Source organism: Schistocerca americana, chromosome 1 (genome assembly GCF_021461395.2).
Source record: "Schistocerca americana isolate TAMUIC-IGC-003095 chromosome 1, iqSchAmer2.1, whole genome shotgun sequence".
Taxonomy (NCBI): Eukaryota; Metazoa; Arthropoda; class Insecta; order Orthoptera; family Acrididae; genus Schistocerca; species Schistocerca americana.
The window spans coordinates 893,081,921-893,103,813 of record NC_060119.1 but is presented as its reverse complement, the minus strand read 5'-3'; the positions used below and the strand labels follow the sequence as shown (position 1 = coordinate 893,103,813).

At 37.6% G+C, this 21,893-nt stretch overlaps 1 protein-coding gene across 1 annotated transcript in view; it reads right to left on the bottom strand.

Annotated features, from left to right (window-relative positions):
- The window catches only part of LOC124614550 (protein sidekick), a 629,897-nt gene that overhangs the window by 23,510 nt on the left and 584,494 nt on the right, over window positions 1–21,893 (bottom strand). Inside the window, exons 29-31 of the mRNA XM_047142952.1 lie at window positions 19,769–19,969; window positions 16,746–16,887; window positions 3,836–4,114 (exon numbers count right to left, since the gene is read on the bottom strand). Of these exons, the coding sequence (XP_046998908.1) occupies window positions 3,836–4,114; window positions 16,746–16,887; window positions 19,769–19,969 (622 nt within the window). The remainder of the gene's footprint in view (window positions 1–3,835; window positions 4,115–16,745; window positions 16,888–19,768; window positions 19,970–21,893) is intronic.

The window sequence follows — 21,893 nt, the reverse complement described above, 5'->3', positions numbered from 1 at the left end:
GTTTCGTTACCGGGTTATTTGGTAACCGTGATAGCGTTACGGAGATGTTTAATAAACTCAAGTGGCAGACTCTGCAAGAGAGGCGCTCTGCATCGCGGTGTAACTTGCTCGCCAGGTTTCGAGAGGGTGCGTTTCTGGATGAGGTATCGAATATATTGCTTCCCCCTACTTATACCTCCCGAGGAGATCACGAATGTAAAATTAGAGAGATTAGAGCGCGCACGGAGGCTTTCAGACAGTCGTTCTTCCCGCGAACCATACGCGACTGGAACAGGAAAGGGAGGTAATGACAGTGGCACGTAAAGTGCCCTCCGCCACACACCGTTGGGTGGCTTGCGGAGTATCAATGTAGATGTAGATGTCCCAGATGATAAAAACGTGCACTTGAAATCGCACAAACTGTTGACATTAGCCAATACTGTTTCAAATAAATTGGCTGCCTCTATGGAAAAGATTAATTAAAGCCAATTTTGTTAGCAAATCAACAAAAATAACTTCACTGTTCTGCAAGGCAATTAATGCCCGACTGCCAAAAACCTGGAAATAAAATGAAATCAGAAAACTGAAACTAACAACATATTTTAGCCTTCTGTAATTATATGAATGTATTTTAATTCACTTTATTATAGCTCCCGGCCACAGAAATATATTTTGTTTTCATTTGATTTGAGAGCTGTAAACGAAGTGGAAACAGCAAAACCACCACGGTTCACGCGGAGATTACTCCTCACTCTATTACAACTCAGACTGCTTTGCGATGTGCAAATCTGGCAGCTTGGACACGCCAGAAAAATTTTTTTGGTTAGCATCTGGCTGCTTGTTGCTATTGCTCATACAGCTAAGAACCGCACTTCAAGCAGCCAGATGCAGGAGAAAGTGCTGCTCATATGCGACAGTACTGCGCATACGCATAAGCCCACTGGTAACTGCTTAAATGAACCTAATGTAAACTGTTGTGACGTCACGCTCATCGGAAGCAGTTTGTTGTTATGGAGTATTATATAGTCTTCGTCCTAAAGCTTCTACACATTTTGCTGTTAGCAGACATTTGTGTGTGCGCTGTGTTTTGTTGTTATAAATAGTGCATTTCCTCTGCAACTTAAGTTTTATTCCCCCCTCCCCCATTTATGTTTTATTGCTGCAGCATTATTTACAGTAGTGGGCTAAAGTAAAATTCTTTGTCAGAGTAGCAGTTCTGACCAGTCAAAACCACAAAAATTTAACTGAAAACGAAAACAATGAAAATTCCCGGGATTATAAAAGATTCCCAGGTTTTTCCCAGTTTTCTCCCGAATGAAAAAATTCCAGGGTTTTTCCCAGATTTCTCAGTTGTCCTGGGGTGTATACACCCTGTATAATGATTGGCTGGGAAGATCAGGTTGCCTGATCCCACCTCTCACAATTATTTATCCTTTAATGTTTGTGATTTCTGGGGGCTTACTTATTTATGAATTATAGTAATTGTGAGAAAATCCTATCTATGCACAAAGAGGAGCACTTTCTGCTAAGGGCACAGTTCCATCCTGGTGCTTTTCTGTATGTGTGCAACAAACATGCTTACGGTGCACAGTGTCAGTTCTTGTCGGTGACCTCATTCTACCTAAATAATTCTCAATTCCATATTCTACATAATACAGTTTGGCAGATATTCTAGTTAATTCAGACATTGACACAATTGTGGATCAAATAAAGCTTCACAAAACTACAAAAAGAAGCAGTGTTGAATGTCAAATCCGGCCAGCAGGAGATAGCATAAAAAAAAAAATTCAATTGTTGACATTAATCTCTACAATGTCTGCCACCGCAGTGCAGCGGTAGCATTACCGCCTACCACGCAAGGGGGCCCAGGTTCAAGTCCCGGCAGGGGACTGGGTGTTTGTCCTTCATCATCCCTGAGACGCAAGTCGCCGAAGTGGTGTCAACTAAAAAGACTTGCACTAGGCGGGCAAACTCCATACGGTCATTTCATTTCATCTCTACAAAGCAGATTGACAGTGAGGAGCAGAGCAGGAATGCCATATTTATGCTGCAGTTATCAGACAACATCTAACATTCTCAATAACACAGATAAAACCAGTTACCTTACCAATTCAATCATCACACAGGAAAACGGATATTTAGAGAATAGATGAAAACACACCAGTATATTTTATTGAGGATGCTCTAAGTATATTGTACACTACTCTGTTGTCCTAATCATTTAATCTCACCTTCATCAACATGCAAGCTGTTGAAGTGGCATGCAATAGAAAGAACTGCACCAGGTGGCCGAACAACCCAGTTGGGGTCTCCCAGCCAATAAAGCAATTCCCATTATTTCATTTCACTACTGTAAAATCAGGAAAAGTGTGTTTGGAAGCCGTCAAATGACAAGGCAAATCTATGCACATCAGGCAACTGCACATGGATATAGCCAACCCTGGACCAATGCACCACCTTCATTCTACATCACCACTCAGAACTTCCATCCACATAACCAGTAGCAAAATAGGGAAAAGCAAATGAGGCAACCACCTATGGAGATGAAGCACCCCCCCCCCCCCCCCCCCTCCACTGAAAGCAAATATCATCCATGGACAGCAGTTCCAAGATGTAGACTATAACACTGACAACATAATTTATGACTGTCCCGGGAAGGCGCTAGATGACTATGGGGCACAATTTTTTGTGATATCGGATGCTTGTCAGTGCTAGCTGCAGAAAATTAAGTTTTGAGATTCAAAGGACGTTGTGCTGAAGGTTGGAAATGAAAAATGCATCCATCCAACAGGAATTCGTGTGGCAAGAATAACCAATGATACTGCATAATATATATCACAGTCTTTTGTTTTCTTATTTCACCAGACTGCAGCCATAATGTTAGCAACAGACGGAATCTTTTGCAGGCATGAAAATCAGTTATGGATCATGAGAGATAGGAGCTCCAGACTGACAAAACTATTCCAACAAGATCACTGGGTGATTGTTTATTTCTGAAGACACACTTGTTCCAACATCATCAAGATGTGTTCTAGTCAACAGTGATGACACTCACTTTAACACTGAAGATGTAGTCAAGTGCAAAAAAATTCTAAGCCTCAAAATAGAAATCCATATGGCAGCAATGATCATAACTATCACCAATAGACAAGAAGAGTGCTGAGTCATTAATTGCCATGAACAGCCACAGCCCACTGATACAGATATGTGTTTAGGGGCAGTGAACTGGCTTAGAAAGATCAGGTCAGTTCCACTGATGGAGAATAAAGCTACTAACATATGGACCTGGAACGTCCAGGATAAGTACCATGAATATCATAACACTAAACTAAGACCTGTAAGTTCAAATTATGGGTTTTGAAGCCTTTGCAGTAGATTGTATTATTTCTCACACATCTCCAGTGATACTGAAGATAACGATTCCGTCTTGATAAAGAAAAAGTGAAGAGAGGTTGTCTGTATCCTTTACATGAAGCCTTATCATAGATCAGAGGCACAGACTGGTATATGGGATTGGAAAATTCTGGAACTTAACTGTATTTTGGATTCTATGTGACAATATTACTTTCATACCCAAATTTATACCTGAGACACCATCACATAATCATGAAACCAGAACAACATTATTCATCTGAATTGGAACCTATAAAGCTCTCTTACTGATCAGTGATACTGGTATGTAATTCAGAAATATGAAAGATGATTTCAGAGATGCAATCAGTTTCAATGTATAATGAAGAATAATAATAACACAAGTTATGTGGAGCACTTTTCTGAAACCTGAACTGATCTTGATGAACTCACCAGTCTTTATGTGCTATGAAGAAAAATGTAGGAATATTTGTTACCAACTAACCTTTGCGTCGGCACTGTACGTAATATCCCAAAATTGGTCCTTTGCCAGACTGTCCATTTGTCCAGTGCATGTCAACACTATATGCTGTTTTGCTCATAACTAGATCTTTTGGTTTAGATGGAGACCCTTCCTGTGGTCCTGTAGTGATGTTGGCTGTAGTGGCAGGCCCATAATCTATGGTCTGTGCTCGTACTGAGAATATATAGGTTACTTCCTCTTCCAATGTCTGGATTTGGAGTGATGTTCCAGAAACTTTCTGCTTGACTTGTTTACTAAAAGCTGCACAAAAAAATAATTTTTCATTCAAATAAATTGTAGTAACTTGATAAAAATGAGAAACGAAATGATATTCTACAAACTTTTGTGCCACCAATCAAATTACACAACTAGCAAGTAATAAATAATTACAGTAGAGTCCCATTAATCCTAACTAACTGGGACCGGACCTTGTTCGGATTACCGATTTGTTCGGATTCGCTGGAATCACGGTAACGAGTTTCTAGAATGAAGTATACCAAGCAGACAAGTAGGTACACCACGGTAACAAATGGGAACAAGTGTGGGAACAATGGCTCACTCTCACTTCCTGCCCTGCCTGCTGATTTGATGTTTATGAGACGATGGCGCAACTATTAGTCATGTAACAGACTGTCTTCATTATGCCAAAAAACAATGACTGAGTTTTTGTCATCTAAAAAGTAGGGATAAAATTTCCGCTGTATTTTAGTAAGTTTGACAGCTTTTCTTTCATTGTTATGCATTGTTTAAACCTAATGTTTTCTTGCCAATTTTTCTAATACATGTTTACTGTACTATGTAAATTAAAATAGTGTGTATGTACAGCAGTTTACCACACAGTTTTCCATACTTAAACTAACATTTTTCATGTTTGGATTAACAGAACGCTCGGATTACCGGGGTTCGGATTAGCGGGACTCTGCTGTACTATGAATGGCATGAATTAATATAAACATCTTCTTTTGTTATTTCTTTTTCAGCCCTGTAGGTACTCATGTTGTAATCATCATCATCATTATGTACTCAACTATAAAAAGACAAAGAAATTGTTAAACATTGTTACCAAAAATCTTGAAAAGTTCTTGACGATTTATTTCACATTTTTACACAACACTCTAATAAACAGTTAGATGGACATGGGCTACATATTTTTTCAAGGAACAATGAACAGGTTTTCTGTTAAAATTGACTGTGAAAAAGAAAATACTGTGCTGTGAAAAATGTGTGGTTTTGTTTTCTTTCTCACAGTCAGATTTAACTACAATAAGGCATTTCAACTATTAGACACATCGTTTTTCCTGCATATGTTCTTTTGCCTTAAATATTACAAAAAATTGTATACATAGCAATGTACTGTTTTGTTTTCTTTCTTGCAGTCGGTTTTAAGGGAATACAGGAAAGTTGTACTTAAGGCTTATCGGCTTTGATTAGAACACTGCTAATGAATCTGAATCATCTGAAACTATAGGGGGGAGAAAGAGATTACAACATATTCCCACACATATTTAGCAACTGAGAAGCATTGCCAGGTTCGCAAGTTGTTAATCTTTAATAATGGCAGTATAACTGTTAGGAGTACCCTAAAAGTCTCACTAAGCAGAATAATCGTGGCATCTGCTAACAGTCAAGTGAATTCTCTTCTAGCTTGATGGTTATCAGTTATCCATTCCTGTCATTGTAGCAGCTAAAAGTGAGAGCAGAAAGGAAAATGTAATTGGTAACCATAACAGACCTGATCCTGTTACCGTAACTCAATGTACTGACTTCATGTGTGCCTAGCACAAAACCTGTGTTATAAAATGTCACTGAACCTGTTACTATGTTCAAGCACCCCATATTCTTCTTAGTGGCACACAAGAAAAAGAATGACAATGAACTTTTCAAATTAATTAATATTACACCGAAAAAAAAAGAAGAAGAAGAAGAAGAAGAAGAGTAATGGATACGTGCTATATGAAAGGAACTTTGTCCTTCAGATTTTTTCTATTGAAGTTTGTTTATGAACTGATGAGACAAAAATGTGATGTCACTAAATCAATAAAATAAGGTACATATTGTTTACTCAACACCCAAGATTTTGCTCAATTTATTAAGACAAATAGCACAGCATTACACTCAACTGCACTTAACATTGCCAATTTCTTCAATTAAATTGTGTAAGAATATTTTGTGTCAGTGTAAATCTGATTTACTATCAATTTCAAGACACTACACTGCAACTGTGTACAACATCTGCACAGTATGGCAATCACATACTTGCAAACACAGAGTGGCATTTTCCAATTTTGAGTGCATATTACAAACATGTAGGAGACAGGCAAAATACCCTCAGATTTCAAGAAAAATATAATAATTCCAATTCCAAAGAAAGAAGGTGCTGACAGGTGTGAAAATAACCGAACTATCAGTTCAATATGTCACAGTTGCAAAATACTAACACGATTTATTCATGGAAGAATGGAAAAACTGATATAAGCCAACCTCAGGGAAGATCAGTGTGGATTCCGGAGAAATGTAGGAACACGCAAGGCAATATTTACCCAATGACTTCTCACTGAAGATAGGTTACGGAAAGGCAAACCTACATATACAGCATTTGTAGACTTAGAGAAGCTTTTGACAATGTCAAATGGAACACTGCCTTTCAAATTATAAAGGTGGCAAGGGTAAAATACAGGCAGCAAAGGCTATTTGCAATTTGTACAGAAACCAGGTGGCAGTTATAAGAATCAAGAGGCACAAAAGGGAAGCAGAGGTTGAGAAGGGAGTGAGACAGGATTGCAAACTATCCCCGATGTTATTCAATCTCTATACTGAGCAAGGAGAAACGAAACAAAAGAAAAATTTGGAGTAGGAATTAAAGCTAAGGGAGAAGAAATAAAAACGTTGAGGTTTGCTGAGAGCATTGTATTTCTGTCATAGATTGCAAAGGACTTTGAAGAGCAGTTGAACGGAATGGACAGTGTCTTGAACGGAGGATATAAGATGAACATCAAACAAGCAAAACAAGGATACTCAATGATATCTGTTGTTTCCCGGATGTTGATGTTCGTGTATAGGTTAGTAATGTTGAAAAATACAAATGTTGCATCTGGAGTTTATGTCTTTTATTTTTTTAGCTAATGTTCTAGAATTCCTTATTGTATATCTTTTGTTGTACGTGTATATTCTGTGGTTTGGGCTACAAATTTGTTTGTGGTGTTTCTCTTGATTTGTGTGATACCATTGCTATCAAAGAAATCATTAACTTTTTGTACGTAGTTATTTTTGTTTATGATAACTAGTCTATTTCCTTTATCTGATTTAATTGTTAAGGCATTGTTATTCGCTAATTTTTCATTAATCTGGCTTGGTGTTTTGGTATCTGAATAGGTATTATAGCTTTTCCTGATTTTGAGCTCTCTTTCTGTTGCATTTGCTATTTTGATAGTAATTTCATTCTGCTGTTTTATGGGTAAGTTTGCTAAGTCGACTGCTACTTTTGCAGATGCTGTTAGTTGGTTTTGTACACTATTGTGGAATCAAGGTTCGATAGTGTACTTTAATCCTTTAATCCAATAATTTTTGCTCTTGGTCATTGAAAATAATTTCAGTCATGTTGATGGTTTTTTATGAAAATTGAAAGGAGAAATTATGTTGTTAGTTTTAGCAGTGGGATATTGTTTTTCTAAGAGGTGTTTGATTTTACTTTTGTGTGTGGATCTGATCTGGGTGCTTATGTTACGCACATAGATATTCATGAAATGTGACATGATATCAAAAATTAATGGAGTAGTAATGTTACTTAATTTTAGGTGAGTCACATACATATCCTGATTTAGGAGTTCCTTATAAGGCAGTTTACTATTAATTTCTCGTTGGATCCAAAATTTTACTCCATATTGTATGATGTGAGGTACCACCATTGGTTCTGCTGAAATCTTGATGTTGATTTGGACTGGGATTAGCTTCTTCATTAAACAAACCTTATTGAGAATTTCACACTTTCGATGACTTTTACCTTTTATTCTTATCTTTACGTACTTCAGCAAGTTCCCCATATGGGTGTATGACATTGAAGGCCACAACTTTTGTCCTTTGGGCCTGCAGAGCAATATATGTCTCTTAATGATACGATTATTATGAATAGTAGCCAGCTACACTGCCATGTAAATTGTTTATATTTTATATAATTCATAATGAGCCAATTTCAGCAAATTGCCATCGTCTGGTGCTCTATAAATACATAAGTAAGTGGTCTTAATAATGCATCTTTAGGTGTTTTTGCCTTACATGTAACACTGTTGCTGTCATGTCCACATTAGTGTACAAAAACAACTAATAGCAACTGCAAAAGTAGCTGAAGACTTAGCAAAATTACACATAAAACAGCAGAATGAAATTACTATCAAAAAAGAAAATGCAACAGAAAGAGAGCTCAAAATCAGGATAAGCTATAATACCTAGTCAGATAACAAAACACTATGCCAAATCCATGAAAAATTAATGAGTAACAACGCCTTAGCAATTAAATCAGATTAAGCCAATAGTCTAGCTATCATAAACAAAAATGACTGCATAAAAGAAGTTAACAATTTCTTTGGTAGCAATGATATCACATGACTCAATAGAACCCCCACAAACAAATTTGTAGCCCAAACCAGGAAAACCATAAAAGCATGTCATACAATACTTACAGAATATGAAAAAAGGACATGTATACCCATGAACCCCAGAACAGCAAAGCCCAGTGGACACCCTAAGATACATAAACAATTTGTTCCCATACGTTCTGTAGCAGACAATGTTAACAGTCCCACATATTACATAAGCATGAAATTAAACAACCTCCTTAATAAATTTTACATATACAACAACAAATATACAATAAGGAATTCTAGAAGATTAGCTAAACAAATCAAAGACTTAAAAATAACCTCAAATGCAAGATTTATATCTTTCAACATTACTAACCAACATACGAACATCCCAATCCAGGAAACAACAGATATCATAGAACAAAACCTACTCAAATACAGAAAAACCTCAGTGTAAGGCACTACGGAAATTTTACAACTGATAAAACTTGTCTTACACCAAAATTACTTCAAGTCTGATAAAAAAAATATGTACACAAAAAGATGGTGTAATGATTGGATGTAGCACTGCTGACACCATAGCTAACATATTCCTTAGGAAGAAAAATTATTTGAAGCAAAAAACACAACTGATCAAAAAATCATATATTATTACAGATACGTGGACGACACTTTAATGCTTATAGAATGTAACCTTACTGACGTGGACAAAATACATAAAGCACTCAATCAATTACACCCCAAAATGAAATTTACCACAGAACACGAAACTAACAGAACAATTAACTTCCTCGACCTAACTATTAACAACACTAACAACAAACATTGCTTCAAAATTTACAGAAAGCCTACCACAACAGACTGTATTATCAATGCACATTCATGTCATCCAAAAGTCCACAAACTCACATTCTTCCACACAATTTTGAAGAGATTAAAAAACTTACCACTAGAAGATGAATCAATTCAGAAGGAAATAAAAATCTTAGAATACATAGCCCAGCAAAACAATTATGACCCCAAAATTGGAGCACAATTATACCACAATAAAACGCAACCTGAAAGGCATGAACACTAAACATACACATAAAGAAAAAGAAGAAAACAAAATAAGTAACCACAACTTATCTAGGAAGCATCTGGAACAAAATCAACAAATTAAACACAAAATTCACAAAGGCAGCTTGATTGTTTCTTTTTTTCCCCATACACAACAACCCCGGGGATACTTGAATGTAGTCAAATAAAATCAGGTGCTGCTGAGGTAATTAGATTAGGAAATGAGACACTTAAAGTAGTAGATGAGTTTTGCTATTTGGGTGGTAAAATAATTGATGATGGTCAAAGTAGAAAGCATATAAAATGTAGACTGGCAATGGTAAGAAAAGTGTTTCTGAAGAAGAGAATTTTGTTAACACTGAGCATCTAAAGTGTCAGCCAGTCTTTTCTGACAGCATTTGTATGAAGTGTAGCCGTGTATGGAAGTGAAACATGTACAAGCTGAAGATGATTAGATGGGTAGAATCATGTAACTAATGAGGAGATACTGAATAGAATTGGGGAGAAGAGAAATCTGTGGTACAGACAGCCTGACTAGAGAAGGGATTGGTTGAAGAGATCACCAATTTACTGCTGGAGGGAAGCATGGGGGATAAAAATCATAGAAGGAGACCACGAGATGAATACAGTAAGCAGATTCAGAAGGATGTAGGTTACAGTAGTTACTCGGAGAGGAAGAACCTTGCACAGGATAGAGAAGCATGGAGAGTGGATCAATACAGTCTTTGGACTTAAGACCATAACAACAACATTACAAACATTATATTACTTCAGGAAATGCACCTTGTGATAAGAGCTGGCTGGTGGTTTCTTCAATACACAATTAATCTGAAACTTTCTGACAAGTTAAAACTGTGTGCTGACTAGGACTTGAACCTGAATCCTTATCTTTTATGGGCAATATTCTTTACCTAATCAGGTATCAGACATGACTCGTGATCTGCCCTCACAGCTTTAGTTCTGTTAGTACCTTCTCTCTTAATTTTCAGATTTCACAGAGTCTCTAGTGCATATCTTGATGGGACAGTACTCCTTTTAGAGAGGATACAGAGATAAATGGCTTAGCCACAGTACAGCAGTCATTTCTAAAATGAATTTTTTTCCTGTGTTTGTGTCTGGTACTAATTTGTCAGGAAGTTTCACCACATCACACGCTCTGCTGCAGGGTGAAATTTCTTTTTCAGCACAACCACTACACTCTGGTTCAGCCATTTCTCTGCAATATCTTTTCTTCCGGGAATGTCTGTCCTACAAGACAAGCCCGAGCCTAGCATTTGGAAAATAGGACATAAGGTATTGAAAGAATTACATTCTGGATTTGGGCTCTGGTCCAACAGACAACTGTATACATTTTGCTGCAGAGTGTAAATTTCATTCCGGGATATCCTCTTAGGTCAATGCCATACTAATTTTCAACTGATACTTCATTTGAAATTATTTTCATTAAATATTTTGATAGTAAAATCCTCCCAGTAATCAAACACATACCAAAAATGAACCACTGGATAGTTGCAAATGTACAATTATTTTACAAGTATATTTCAGATAATAATAACTTTATTTAAACTAGATGCTCTGCTAAGATAATATCTTCTAACAGACATAATTAGGTAATAAGCCAGTGGAAATGAAGGCCCATTTGGTGTGATATGCTTGACCAAAATTGGGTGTCTCCAAAAAATACCTCAGTGCTAGCGTATTTCAATAAAACATCAGAATTTTTATTTGTTGTTGTTGTGGTCTTCAGTCCTGAGACTGGTTTGATGCAGCTCTCCATGCTACTCTATCCTGTGCAAGCTTCCTCATCTCCCAGTACCAACTGCAACCTACATCCTTCTGAATCTGCTTAGTGTATTCATCTCTTGGTCTCCCTCTACGATTTTTACCCTCCACGCTGCCCTCCAACGCTAAATTTGTGATCCCTTGATGCCTCAAAACATGTCCTACCAACCGATCCCTTCTTCTAGTCAAGTTGTGCCACAAACTTCTCTTCTCCCCAATCCTATTCAATACCTCCTCATTAGTTACGTGATCTACCCACCTTATCTTCAGCATTCTTCTGTAGCACCACATTTCGAAAGCTTCTATTCTCTTCTTGTCCAAACTAGTTATCGTCCATGTTTCACTTCCATACATGACTACGCTCCATAAAAATACTTTCAGAAACGACTTCCTGACACTTAAATCTATACTCGATGTTAACAAATTTCTCTTCTTCAGAAACGATTTCCTTGCCATTGCCAGTCTACATTTTATATCCTCTCTACTTCGACCATCATCAGTTATTTTACTCCCTAAATAGCAAAACTCCTTTACTACTTTAAGTGTCTCATTTACTAATCTAATTCCCTCAGCATCACCCGATTTAATTTGACTACATTCCATTATCCTCGTTTTGCTTTTGTTGATGTTCATCTTATATCCTCCTTTCAAGACACTGTCCATTCCATTCAACTGCTCTTCCAAGTCCTTTGCTGTCTCTGACAGAATTACAATGTCATCGGCGAACCTCAAAGTTTTTACTTCTTCTCCATGAATTTTAATACCTACTCCGAATTTTTCTTTTGTTTCCTTTTTATTTATGAGCACAATAATCAGTAAATATGAAGCACCCAACCAATAAGCCACCCAAACACATTTAAATAGGTATAAATCATACAAACAGCAGACAATTATAATTGTAAAACCTTTTTCATAATACTGAGACAACTATAATTACAACATAACTATTCCAAAATTTCATTCAGTTAGGCAAAGTACATTAATCATTTGTAAAGGATCAACTGATCCCTGAAAATGGCCACACTGTTGAAACTTGCTACTTGTGACGAAATAATAAAGTACCGTCCTCAAGAATAAAGCATCATAGAGGGAAGAAGAAACTGTTTCATCTTTTGTAAGACTTCTGGTGGCTGTGAAACTCTGTACAAAGATCATTAGTCTTTGACCTTAAATAACAAGTATGTAAATTGCTGAATGATTTGTTATTTGAAAACTAACAACATGATGCTTGATATTATTCTTTATGTAAAGTAACAATATTACTGGTTTGGGACATGATCACAATGTTAAGCATTCTTTCAAAATGAACATTATAATTAATCATGCATGTGTAATTAATGCATGTAAAGTCAATTTTTTGTAAACACATTTTCTATTGTATGTTAATTTTACATTTGCTGTGATATAACTAAAATAAACAGTGGAGCAGATGGAAAGTTGACATACAATAGGAAGCAAGGAACTTGTGTTAACTGTAATTTGCTTGAGTCGGCACAGTTACGAATAGCTCGCTCACCACTTTGGGCTAGGTTGTCGCCTGTAGATTGACAAACAAGAATTAATAATTTATTGAAGTCATTGTTTTTTTTTAAAGCCTATCACACTGGCAAGAGTGCAAATGACACATGTAAGTATTAAGTAACTTTTTGAAATGTTTCCAGGTATTCAGTCAAGTGCCAGTCATCTAAATGGTGTGACTTTTGGTAAGTTGAGTAGTTATCTTCAACAGTCCTGAAGACTGATTTGTCTTCTGCTGGCCTCTGTCTAATGTAACCCCCTCCCCCTCCGTCTCATGTTGAGCTTGGGATCGCGATACCTGTGACCTGTGGGTGGGTTTGCTGTCAACATGGAGAGAGAAGTTCATGCTTAGGACATGAGTCACAGTGCTCACTCTCAGTGCTGACCCCACAACTCTAAGGATCTTGTAGATGCACAGGAGATGCCTCCAAGTGGAATGATCTCAACTCTTCGGTTGACATGGTACGAGTGGATCTTCCTACAGAATGCTTGTTGTTATGCTTCAGCATGCTCAAGGATGGGTCCCAAGTCTTACTTAAATGTAAACTCTGTCTTCATTTATCAGCTCACTATGTTTTCATATCTCAAACAGATTCTTTTAAAACACAATTCCATAATACGTTGGTCCATAATACGTTGGCTGTTTTAACAACTTGTTGCTGCCATGACTCATCCTTTGTTCATTGCGCTCTGCCACATGACTTTTTTGTTCGTTTCATATCTTGAATCTTTCCTCTACTGTTTGGATAGTCTGACTTACATGTTCAAAGTACAATAACTGTCTGTGTAACACCAACTGAAAAGCTAAGATTACTCCACATAGTGGGCCTGCTCCGCACCTGCAACTTCCAAGCCCCTTGGTGGCAGTGTAGACATTGAAGATCATGACTCATGTACTGGCTCTTCCATCTCACCACAGGAGCAGCTCACATGCACTGTGGACTGGAGCTAGACAGTGGGAATGTGGGGATATGTGGAACAATGCCCAGCAGAACACAAATCAGTCAGGACTGCCTGAAGATGACACCATTTCAGCTTGCTGAAATACTGCACCATTTGGACAATGCTGCTCAGCTGAATACCAAGAAGATTTCAAAATCATTACACACCAGGTGAGACTAAAATCACAAATTAAGTAATTACTGTGCAGGTGGACATTTCTGCACATGCAGCATCTACAAGATTTAGCCTGACATGTCTACAAAATGTACCAGTCTGGCCTTGGCAGCCAGAGACTGTGGTCTCATATGTGTGTGTGTGTGTGTGTGTGTGTGTGTGTGTTGTCTGCTCTGATGAAGGCCTGTTTGGCTGAAAGCTTCGTCTGACAGTCTTTTTGTTGTGTCTATCTGTGACTCAGCATCTTTGTTATATGGTGAGCAGCAGCTTTCCTTTTCAAATATTGTCATATGTACCAGTTGAGCCGCGGCGGCTCGGGTTTGATCTATCGAACGTACCGCGTATAATATTATAGCTGTATCACAGAGGAAAGAGAGAAGTGGCACCCCCTCGTGGGGGATGTCAGCGAGGCACCTGTGACAGTCGAATAGTTGGATTTTGGAGGGCGAACAGAGACAGTGAGATAGGCAGTAGTGCGCGGAGCATGAAGCCGTGTCTGCCGACGCCATGTGTGGTGGCAAGAGGAAAGTTTGCCACATTACCTGATTGTGTTTGGGCGTTTGCAGCGGACTGGGTGGGTAGAGACACCGATGCTGTCGGGAACATGCTGCTTCCTTGTTTATGATGGATTTACCGTTTGCTTCCAGTGACTACATTCTCGTCCCTATGCCTCTGTGACTGATGTGATGCCATTTCGAGCACAGTTGGTTTGGATATAAGTAGCATTTTGTTCTCAGTGTCCATCGTTCTGGCGATTACTGAGTGTGCTTGCCATTGTGGTATATTTATTGAGCAGTGTGCTTTGAACGCTTAACCTTACTATTAGGAGTCCATTGCGTAATGCCGCGTTTATCCTGTGAAGACTTGTGTTCTGCATTTAAAAACTTAGTTGTTGTCAGTCACTGAATTGCTCAAATGCATTCATACTTCTCTGCTTAAGTGTTATTGTTTTACGCTCCTCTGAATGGGAAATTGATAAAGGACCTTACTATTACTGACCTTCTTGTGTGCTACTGACTTGGTTGTGTTTTTCAGCCACGTAATTTGTGCGTTTATTGTAACGAACCGATGTCTGTTTCTGATTAATGTTTACCTGTGACACTGAGTGTTAATCTTGTAACGAACACTGTTTTAGATATTTTAATCAGTGTGTTGCAGGACATATCCTATTTGTACTTCACAAGTGGAGAGCGGAGGCGGTTTAATGGCCATGATGATGTGTTGGTAGATCCATTTCACGAGTCCAGGCCAGTCACCCGGAGATTTAGAAGTTGTATGTTGTGATAAGTTAATGCTCCTTATTTTAAGCATAGTGCCGTCATGAAAGAAGTTTACGTGGTTTTGCGCAGATTGCGCGGTATGTTTAGATGACTCTGAATTCAGTGTGTTAAGTTAGTACTCCTTATCTTAAGCGTAGTGTGCTCATGCACAGGAAGTTTATGTGGTTTTGCGCAGATTGTGCGGTATGTTTAGATGACTCTGAATTCACTGTGTTAAGTGGTGTCCTCTGGGGTGCTGGAAGTAGTGGATAGACAGCTGTTTTGGACATGCTGTATATGCAAATAATTTATGCCCTTACTACATTGGTGAGTTGCTTGCCCTTTGTGTCTCAGGTGGTGCTAATTTCATTAATTTCGCCACCGGTCTTCGCAGAGGCTGCGCAAGGAACCGACCCAATGTGGCAAGCTGTTACGTAGTCGCGCCTGCCCACCGCAGTGGGCATTGTTTACTAGCCCGACGCCTTCCTGTACTTGGTGGCGGGAGCGTGTTGACTGGTTTCTTACGGCTTGCAGTCTGGGAAACCGCGCCTTTAGTGTACACGTGGAAGACTTATGTTTTGCTTCCAGTACCTCGGAGTGGCTCTATGTGGGTAATGAGAACGACTTATGTTGTTGGTGCCTCAGGCCGAAAGTGGTTCATTTGCTAAACAGAAGGTGTATATGCATTTATTTCCCATAATTCTGTAAACATGTTTAGGTGGTTGTGTTTTTGTTTTTTTTAAGTCAACTGAATTGTTGTTCAGAGGTTACTATGTATGGCTATTAACTTATGCAGATATTTAATAGCAAGGAAGTGTATGGAATTCTGGTTTCAAGTTGTGTTGATTATGTGGGGAAATTGCCTTGAACAGACATTTAATTAATTAGCAAACAACTGAATGCTATTTGTGAGTTGAAGTTTATTGTGTTCCTAAACATATTAATGATTATTTTTATGTAGTTCACTTATGCAGTTAGGCGATTTACGAGGTCTGTTGTGTTGTTTCCTTTTAAAAGTATTATTAATGTTATTAATAGAGAAGTGTGTTGTAAAAAAATAAACAGTGAATGAAGTGCCTCAAATCCCTTTGGTCCACACCATCTGTCATTCACCCTTGGGTGGTATTAACAAACCGTGAAAGCCCATTTCACCAGTATTGTGCACGATTACTGTAAGATGAATTTTCTAGATAGTAACAACTATTCCAAGATAGTAACAACTATTATTATAATGTCAATCCTTACAAAGTTTTCAGTTTAAATTTGTATAGCTTTGCATTCCTCCTATCTGAGTGACTACAGCAGACATATGAATTGCCTTGACAGCAGTTCTTTTATTCTTGTTAGTAATAAGATTCTTATTTCTTGTTTCGAGTACCCTACCATATCTTTATTTTACAGCATTTAAGGTAAAGGTTCACCACTAGCAGCATGTTTATCTATTTTTATTATTTTGAACATGGTTTGCTTTCACAACAAATTCTCACTTTATGAACTACGAAGTGGCATAATTTTTAATTCTTCTGTTGCAAAATCATACACGATTCAATATGCAGTATTTCTAGTAACATCACTACTTACTTTCATTTTGCTCCGCTGTTTCATAGGTCACTATATAATCTATTATTTCACCATTTCTTTTCTTGGGAGGATCCCAGGACACTCTCAGGCTGCTCATCGTGATATCAGAAAACCTGAGGTTAGTTGGTGGACCAGGTAAACCCTATATAGGAAGTAACAGTTGAAAACAGCATTAATGCCTATTATATACTCAATTATCTACAGATAGAATGCAAACTTGAACATGGATATTGTACAGCTAAGCATTAAATAAAACCTATAGGAATGAAGAACATATTATATCAATGAAACACATTAATATTATTATGCAGCTATGCTAAACTGCTCATGTATGCTGTATTAGCTACCAATTGCTATTAATGACACTACTTCCTAAACAGTCAAGCACATGTTTTTCTGAATGTATATTTAAATATGGCAGTAAATAAAATTTTGACCCATGTGCATAATAGTTACTTTAAAAATATTAAGAGTTTTCTAATAAGCAGTTACACTATTCTGCCTTTATTTAATTACTTCTATGTGCTATACCTGGATCAGAATGTAACATGGGAGGACAATAAGATCAAGAAAGATGCCGTAGTAAAAACCAATCAAATAATTAGTTAAGTCATGCCTTTTGTTCTGTTCTTCAATGTCATTACACTCTGTTACCTCAGTAGCTAGTTACAACTCATTTGCTGGTTTAGGACTTTTACTGTTGTGATTAAATTTGCATTGTTTCTCCATAAGCAAACTCAATAGCAGATGTTAACTAAGAATTCTGAACCTATTCGGCACAAAATCATACAGCTATTGCTGTGTTAGCCATACTACCCACATGGGTAACATCAATACTCTTAGTGCAAAACACTCATAACTTGAAACAATTTATAGCATATAAATTAATGTAAAATACGAAATGTGTTCCATGCAGAAAAAGTTCTAAAAGTTTTGTGTCCTTCATGCCATTTATTAAAAGAAAATTATATATACAGTATTATGTACTTTATTATTCTTGTTACATAACTAATTCTTTTTTACTAGGTCATTTGCTTCTGCAAGCACTTCAACACTTGGTGAAAATGCAACACAGCATAATCGTCTAATAAATTTGTAGCACGCATAGCCACTGCTTTATCGGGGATGATGATTTTCAATGTATGATGCAACAAACTCCCATGCTTTCAGCATTTCTCTTATTGCACTAGAAGATTTCTGCTTTGCTGTTACCGCTGCCTCCTCCTCCTCCTCTGAAGAATTCCACTCTGCTGTGAAACACACTACCATAAGCTCTTCTGTGGCCACTTTATGGCTGCGATCTTCCACAAGCTCATCGATATCACTGTTATCCAATTCTAGTCCAATGCTCCTGGCCAAAGACACAATTTCATTGACAGTCTGGCCAAAGCTACTTCCAGGCAGAAGTGAGAGTTCTCATGGTAACACCTTCCATGCCTTTTCGATCATCTTAATGCAGGCATTGATGTTGATGTGATATTTCCAACACTATCTGAGCATGAGATTGGTAGCTTAGTCAATGCAAAGCAATGCTCGAAGAGTCTTTTAGCATAGAGCTTCTTAAAGTTAGAAATAATTTGCTGGTCCACAGGCTGGAATAACAGAGTGGTGTTGGAGGGGCAATTGATGGTTGGAGAGACAACATCATGGTTACAGATACTCTGCATAATCCAGTGTTGGCCACTGATGCCTCATATATATGGATCATGATAACCCCTTCAGCATCAACTAAGGCCTGAAGATGGTGCACTGAAGCACTGGAACTGGTAGCTATACAATCAATGACATCTTATGGATGGCTGTGGTGTTTCATTTTCTTACAATAGTGAATGGCCACAGTCCCCCAGACTTCCAGCCACACAGATTGACATACAAAAACTAGAAGTGAGAATGTGGTTCCTTGTCCTTCTTAGTAGAACAAACAGTAATATTTCATTGTAAAACACTGTCTACGAGCAAATCGTTGTCGCTGTTAGCTTTCATTCTCTCTTTTAAGAAATCCTACTTTGATTCCAAGTTCTTATTGTCACTGATGATGAAGGCACATCAAGACAGAACGCTGAGCACTGCTTGCTTCTGGGTTAGGTGGAGATGTGTAGTGGTATCTCAATACCTATATGCGTTTGTAAGCTTTTTATACGGTCTGTGTACTAGTGTTGTCAGGTCTTCTATAAACCAACAGATATAGGAATGGGAGACTGACCTCACTCTATACCACAAAGGTTAAGTAGATTTTGGGATGAATATCATTTAAAAATATATGGAATCTATGAAGCTCTTCTCAACTGTGTGGCGATATAACAAATGCGCCATCCACATAGTGAAGCCACATGAAGGCTTTAGTAACACATTACATAATGCCTATTGTTCAAAACGTTTCAGGAAAATGTCAGCTAAGATAGCAAAGATGAACCCATAGCAACACCATCAAATAGTCCATAAAATTCTCATATATATTTAAAACAGCTAAACTGTAGATATAATCTGATCTGGTCACACACATCTGGAGCAACATTTGTCCCTACAATCTCCGTAGTATCTGGTTGTTAGTACATTAAGATTTCAAAGCTTACAAAAATGTCACTGGCAGTTATCTTCTCCAAGTGTAAAATTCTAAAAAATGTTTCAGGTCATTCACAAAAGTATTTGTTCTTCCAATTAGATGTTTCAGTTTCTCCAAAAAATGACTTAATAAAAAGTAAGTTGAAGGGTTCATTCCATTCACTGTTAAGTCTCAGAGGGCAATCTTCTTTGAGTATCTTCGATAGACCATATATTCTTGGTGATGCAATAACAATGGTCTTTCGACACTGTTCAGGTAATCATAGACACCAGAAGATCCTGAAGAAGATACCAGCAGAGATCAAAATGCTGATTGTGTAGAAGAAATTGAGGAGGAACATGACATGGCCTAATAACCTGGAAGATTTTATCTTCAATGACAACCACCACGAACGCCCTGCAGACCTGCATAAGGAACATCTACTTATTAGAGTACATACTGGCTCATGAATAAAACATACCTGCAATGTTCTCACCATAACTGGTGCAGATCTTGGTCCATCTCCTGCTGGATTGAAAGCCACAATTTGTATTTTATATTTGGTGTATTTATCTAAGAAAACCAAACTATGAGAGTTGTATGTAGCAGGCACAACTTCCAACTCCTCTTCAATTTTATGGTCATCCAGATCCTGTGATGTTTCTGTTATTAAGTAAAATATCTGAAACAGAAATAATTAGCTAACTTCAAAATAATAATCTCTGAAACTATAGAGACAAAGTAAATTAAATTCCATTACTCACAGTATTAAATCAAGAGAAACATGTGACAGTGCATGAATGCTAAATATAGATCCAGTTACAGTAGATCAGGTACGGAGAAACAAGCTGCCACTTACATTAAGATAGGGCACAAATATGAAAATGCTGATATGCCTACATTTAACAATATCAGCATAATGCCAGGAACGTTATTAACAATATGTTTGTTTGCATGGTTATCTTCCACGGAAGCTGTTATAGTCAATTCTTGTTGGTTTTTCCATCTTAAGATTACTACAGCTAAAGAGTAACTTCACCAGATGTGTTTTGTTCTTATTTAAAAAAGCATCTTCTGTTGTCCTCCTGCTGGAAATATGGTACAACATACATAAAATGTCTACGTTTTGATATTTATAGATTAAAAACAGTTCATCTTTATAAAACTAGCACACAATTTAGTCACAGTATTTTTACCTCTTGTTACATGTTCTGAGGTCCTGTGATTATTCCTTTGGTGTTATCAGAGGCTGAAATCTATCGTAAAAGGTGGCTGTATACTCGTCTTCTATATTTTTTTGCTTTTCACTAACTTTTTTCCTTTTTTTTTTTTTCTCCTTTAACACTTCATCTCACTTCTGTTAAATTCACAAGGAAAACAGTGCTGTAGTTTTGATATGTCCCACACTCAGCAATGTTTGTGTTTATTGATTTCTTTTCTGTGTAGGGTGTGTGTTTTGCCAACTTTGTGAATGCAGAGGGAGGGAGAGAAGGAGCATTTCTGTCTCACTTCCCTCCCCCCCCCCCCCCCCTCCCACCACCAAAAAAACTACCATCCTTATACCACTCACATCTCAGCTGAATACTGGACTCAATGTCTGCTCTTTTAACAAGCTGCACCTGTGTCAGTATTTTTACTGTTTCCATGAAGGACTTTATTCCATATTTTTTGACATTTAGCATGAGCCTCCTAGGTCATCATGCATGTTTACAACTTTAACATCATGGAATTTATGTGGCTTTCCTTCTGAAGAAGATGACTTAGTGATATTGACACTTGGTCAGGTTTTCACAATAAACTTATGCAAATGTTTGGTTGTATATTTTCTTCACCGAAAATCTCCTTCATTTGTTGCTAGTTGAATGATGGCTGTTAAGGTAGTCAGAGACGCTGTTCTGCAAAATTATGACAAGCTTCCTTTACGTTAATTCTATTATTTGCAAAATGCACAAACCGATTCATTTACACCCTAGTGACACACTCATCCTTAGATTTTTTGTAGTTTCTATAACAAATAAATGTGAATTCTGTATTATACTGTTCCCTTCATCTTATGTTTCAGAAAGCTAACAGTCTTCTAAGTAAAAATCCAAATACAGATATTCAACTCTAACAACCTAAGCTTATGGTTGCAAATATGTATGCAGTAATACTGTGTTCACGATGGTCTATATGGCACCATACCCCTATCGTCCACCAAACTACTACACCTTACGGTCTGTCATCATTCATACACACTGACGCACCAAAGAAACTGGTGTAGGCAAGTGGATTCAAATAAAGAGATATGTAAACATGCAGAATTCGGCACTGCAGTCGGCAACAATGATATGAGACAACAAGTGTCTGGTGCAGTTGTTACATCGGTTACTGCTGCTACAATGGCAGGTTATCAAGATTTAAGTGAGTTTGAATGTGGTGTTATAGTCTGCACCCGTGCATTGGGACACAGCATCTCTGAGGTGATGTGGGGATTTTCCCATACGACCATTTCACGAGTGTACCGTGAATATCAGGAATCTATTAAAACATCAAATCTGTGACATCGCTGCAGCCAGAAAAAGGTCCTGCAAGAATGGGATCAATGACGTCCGAAGAGAATCATT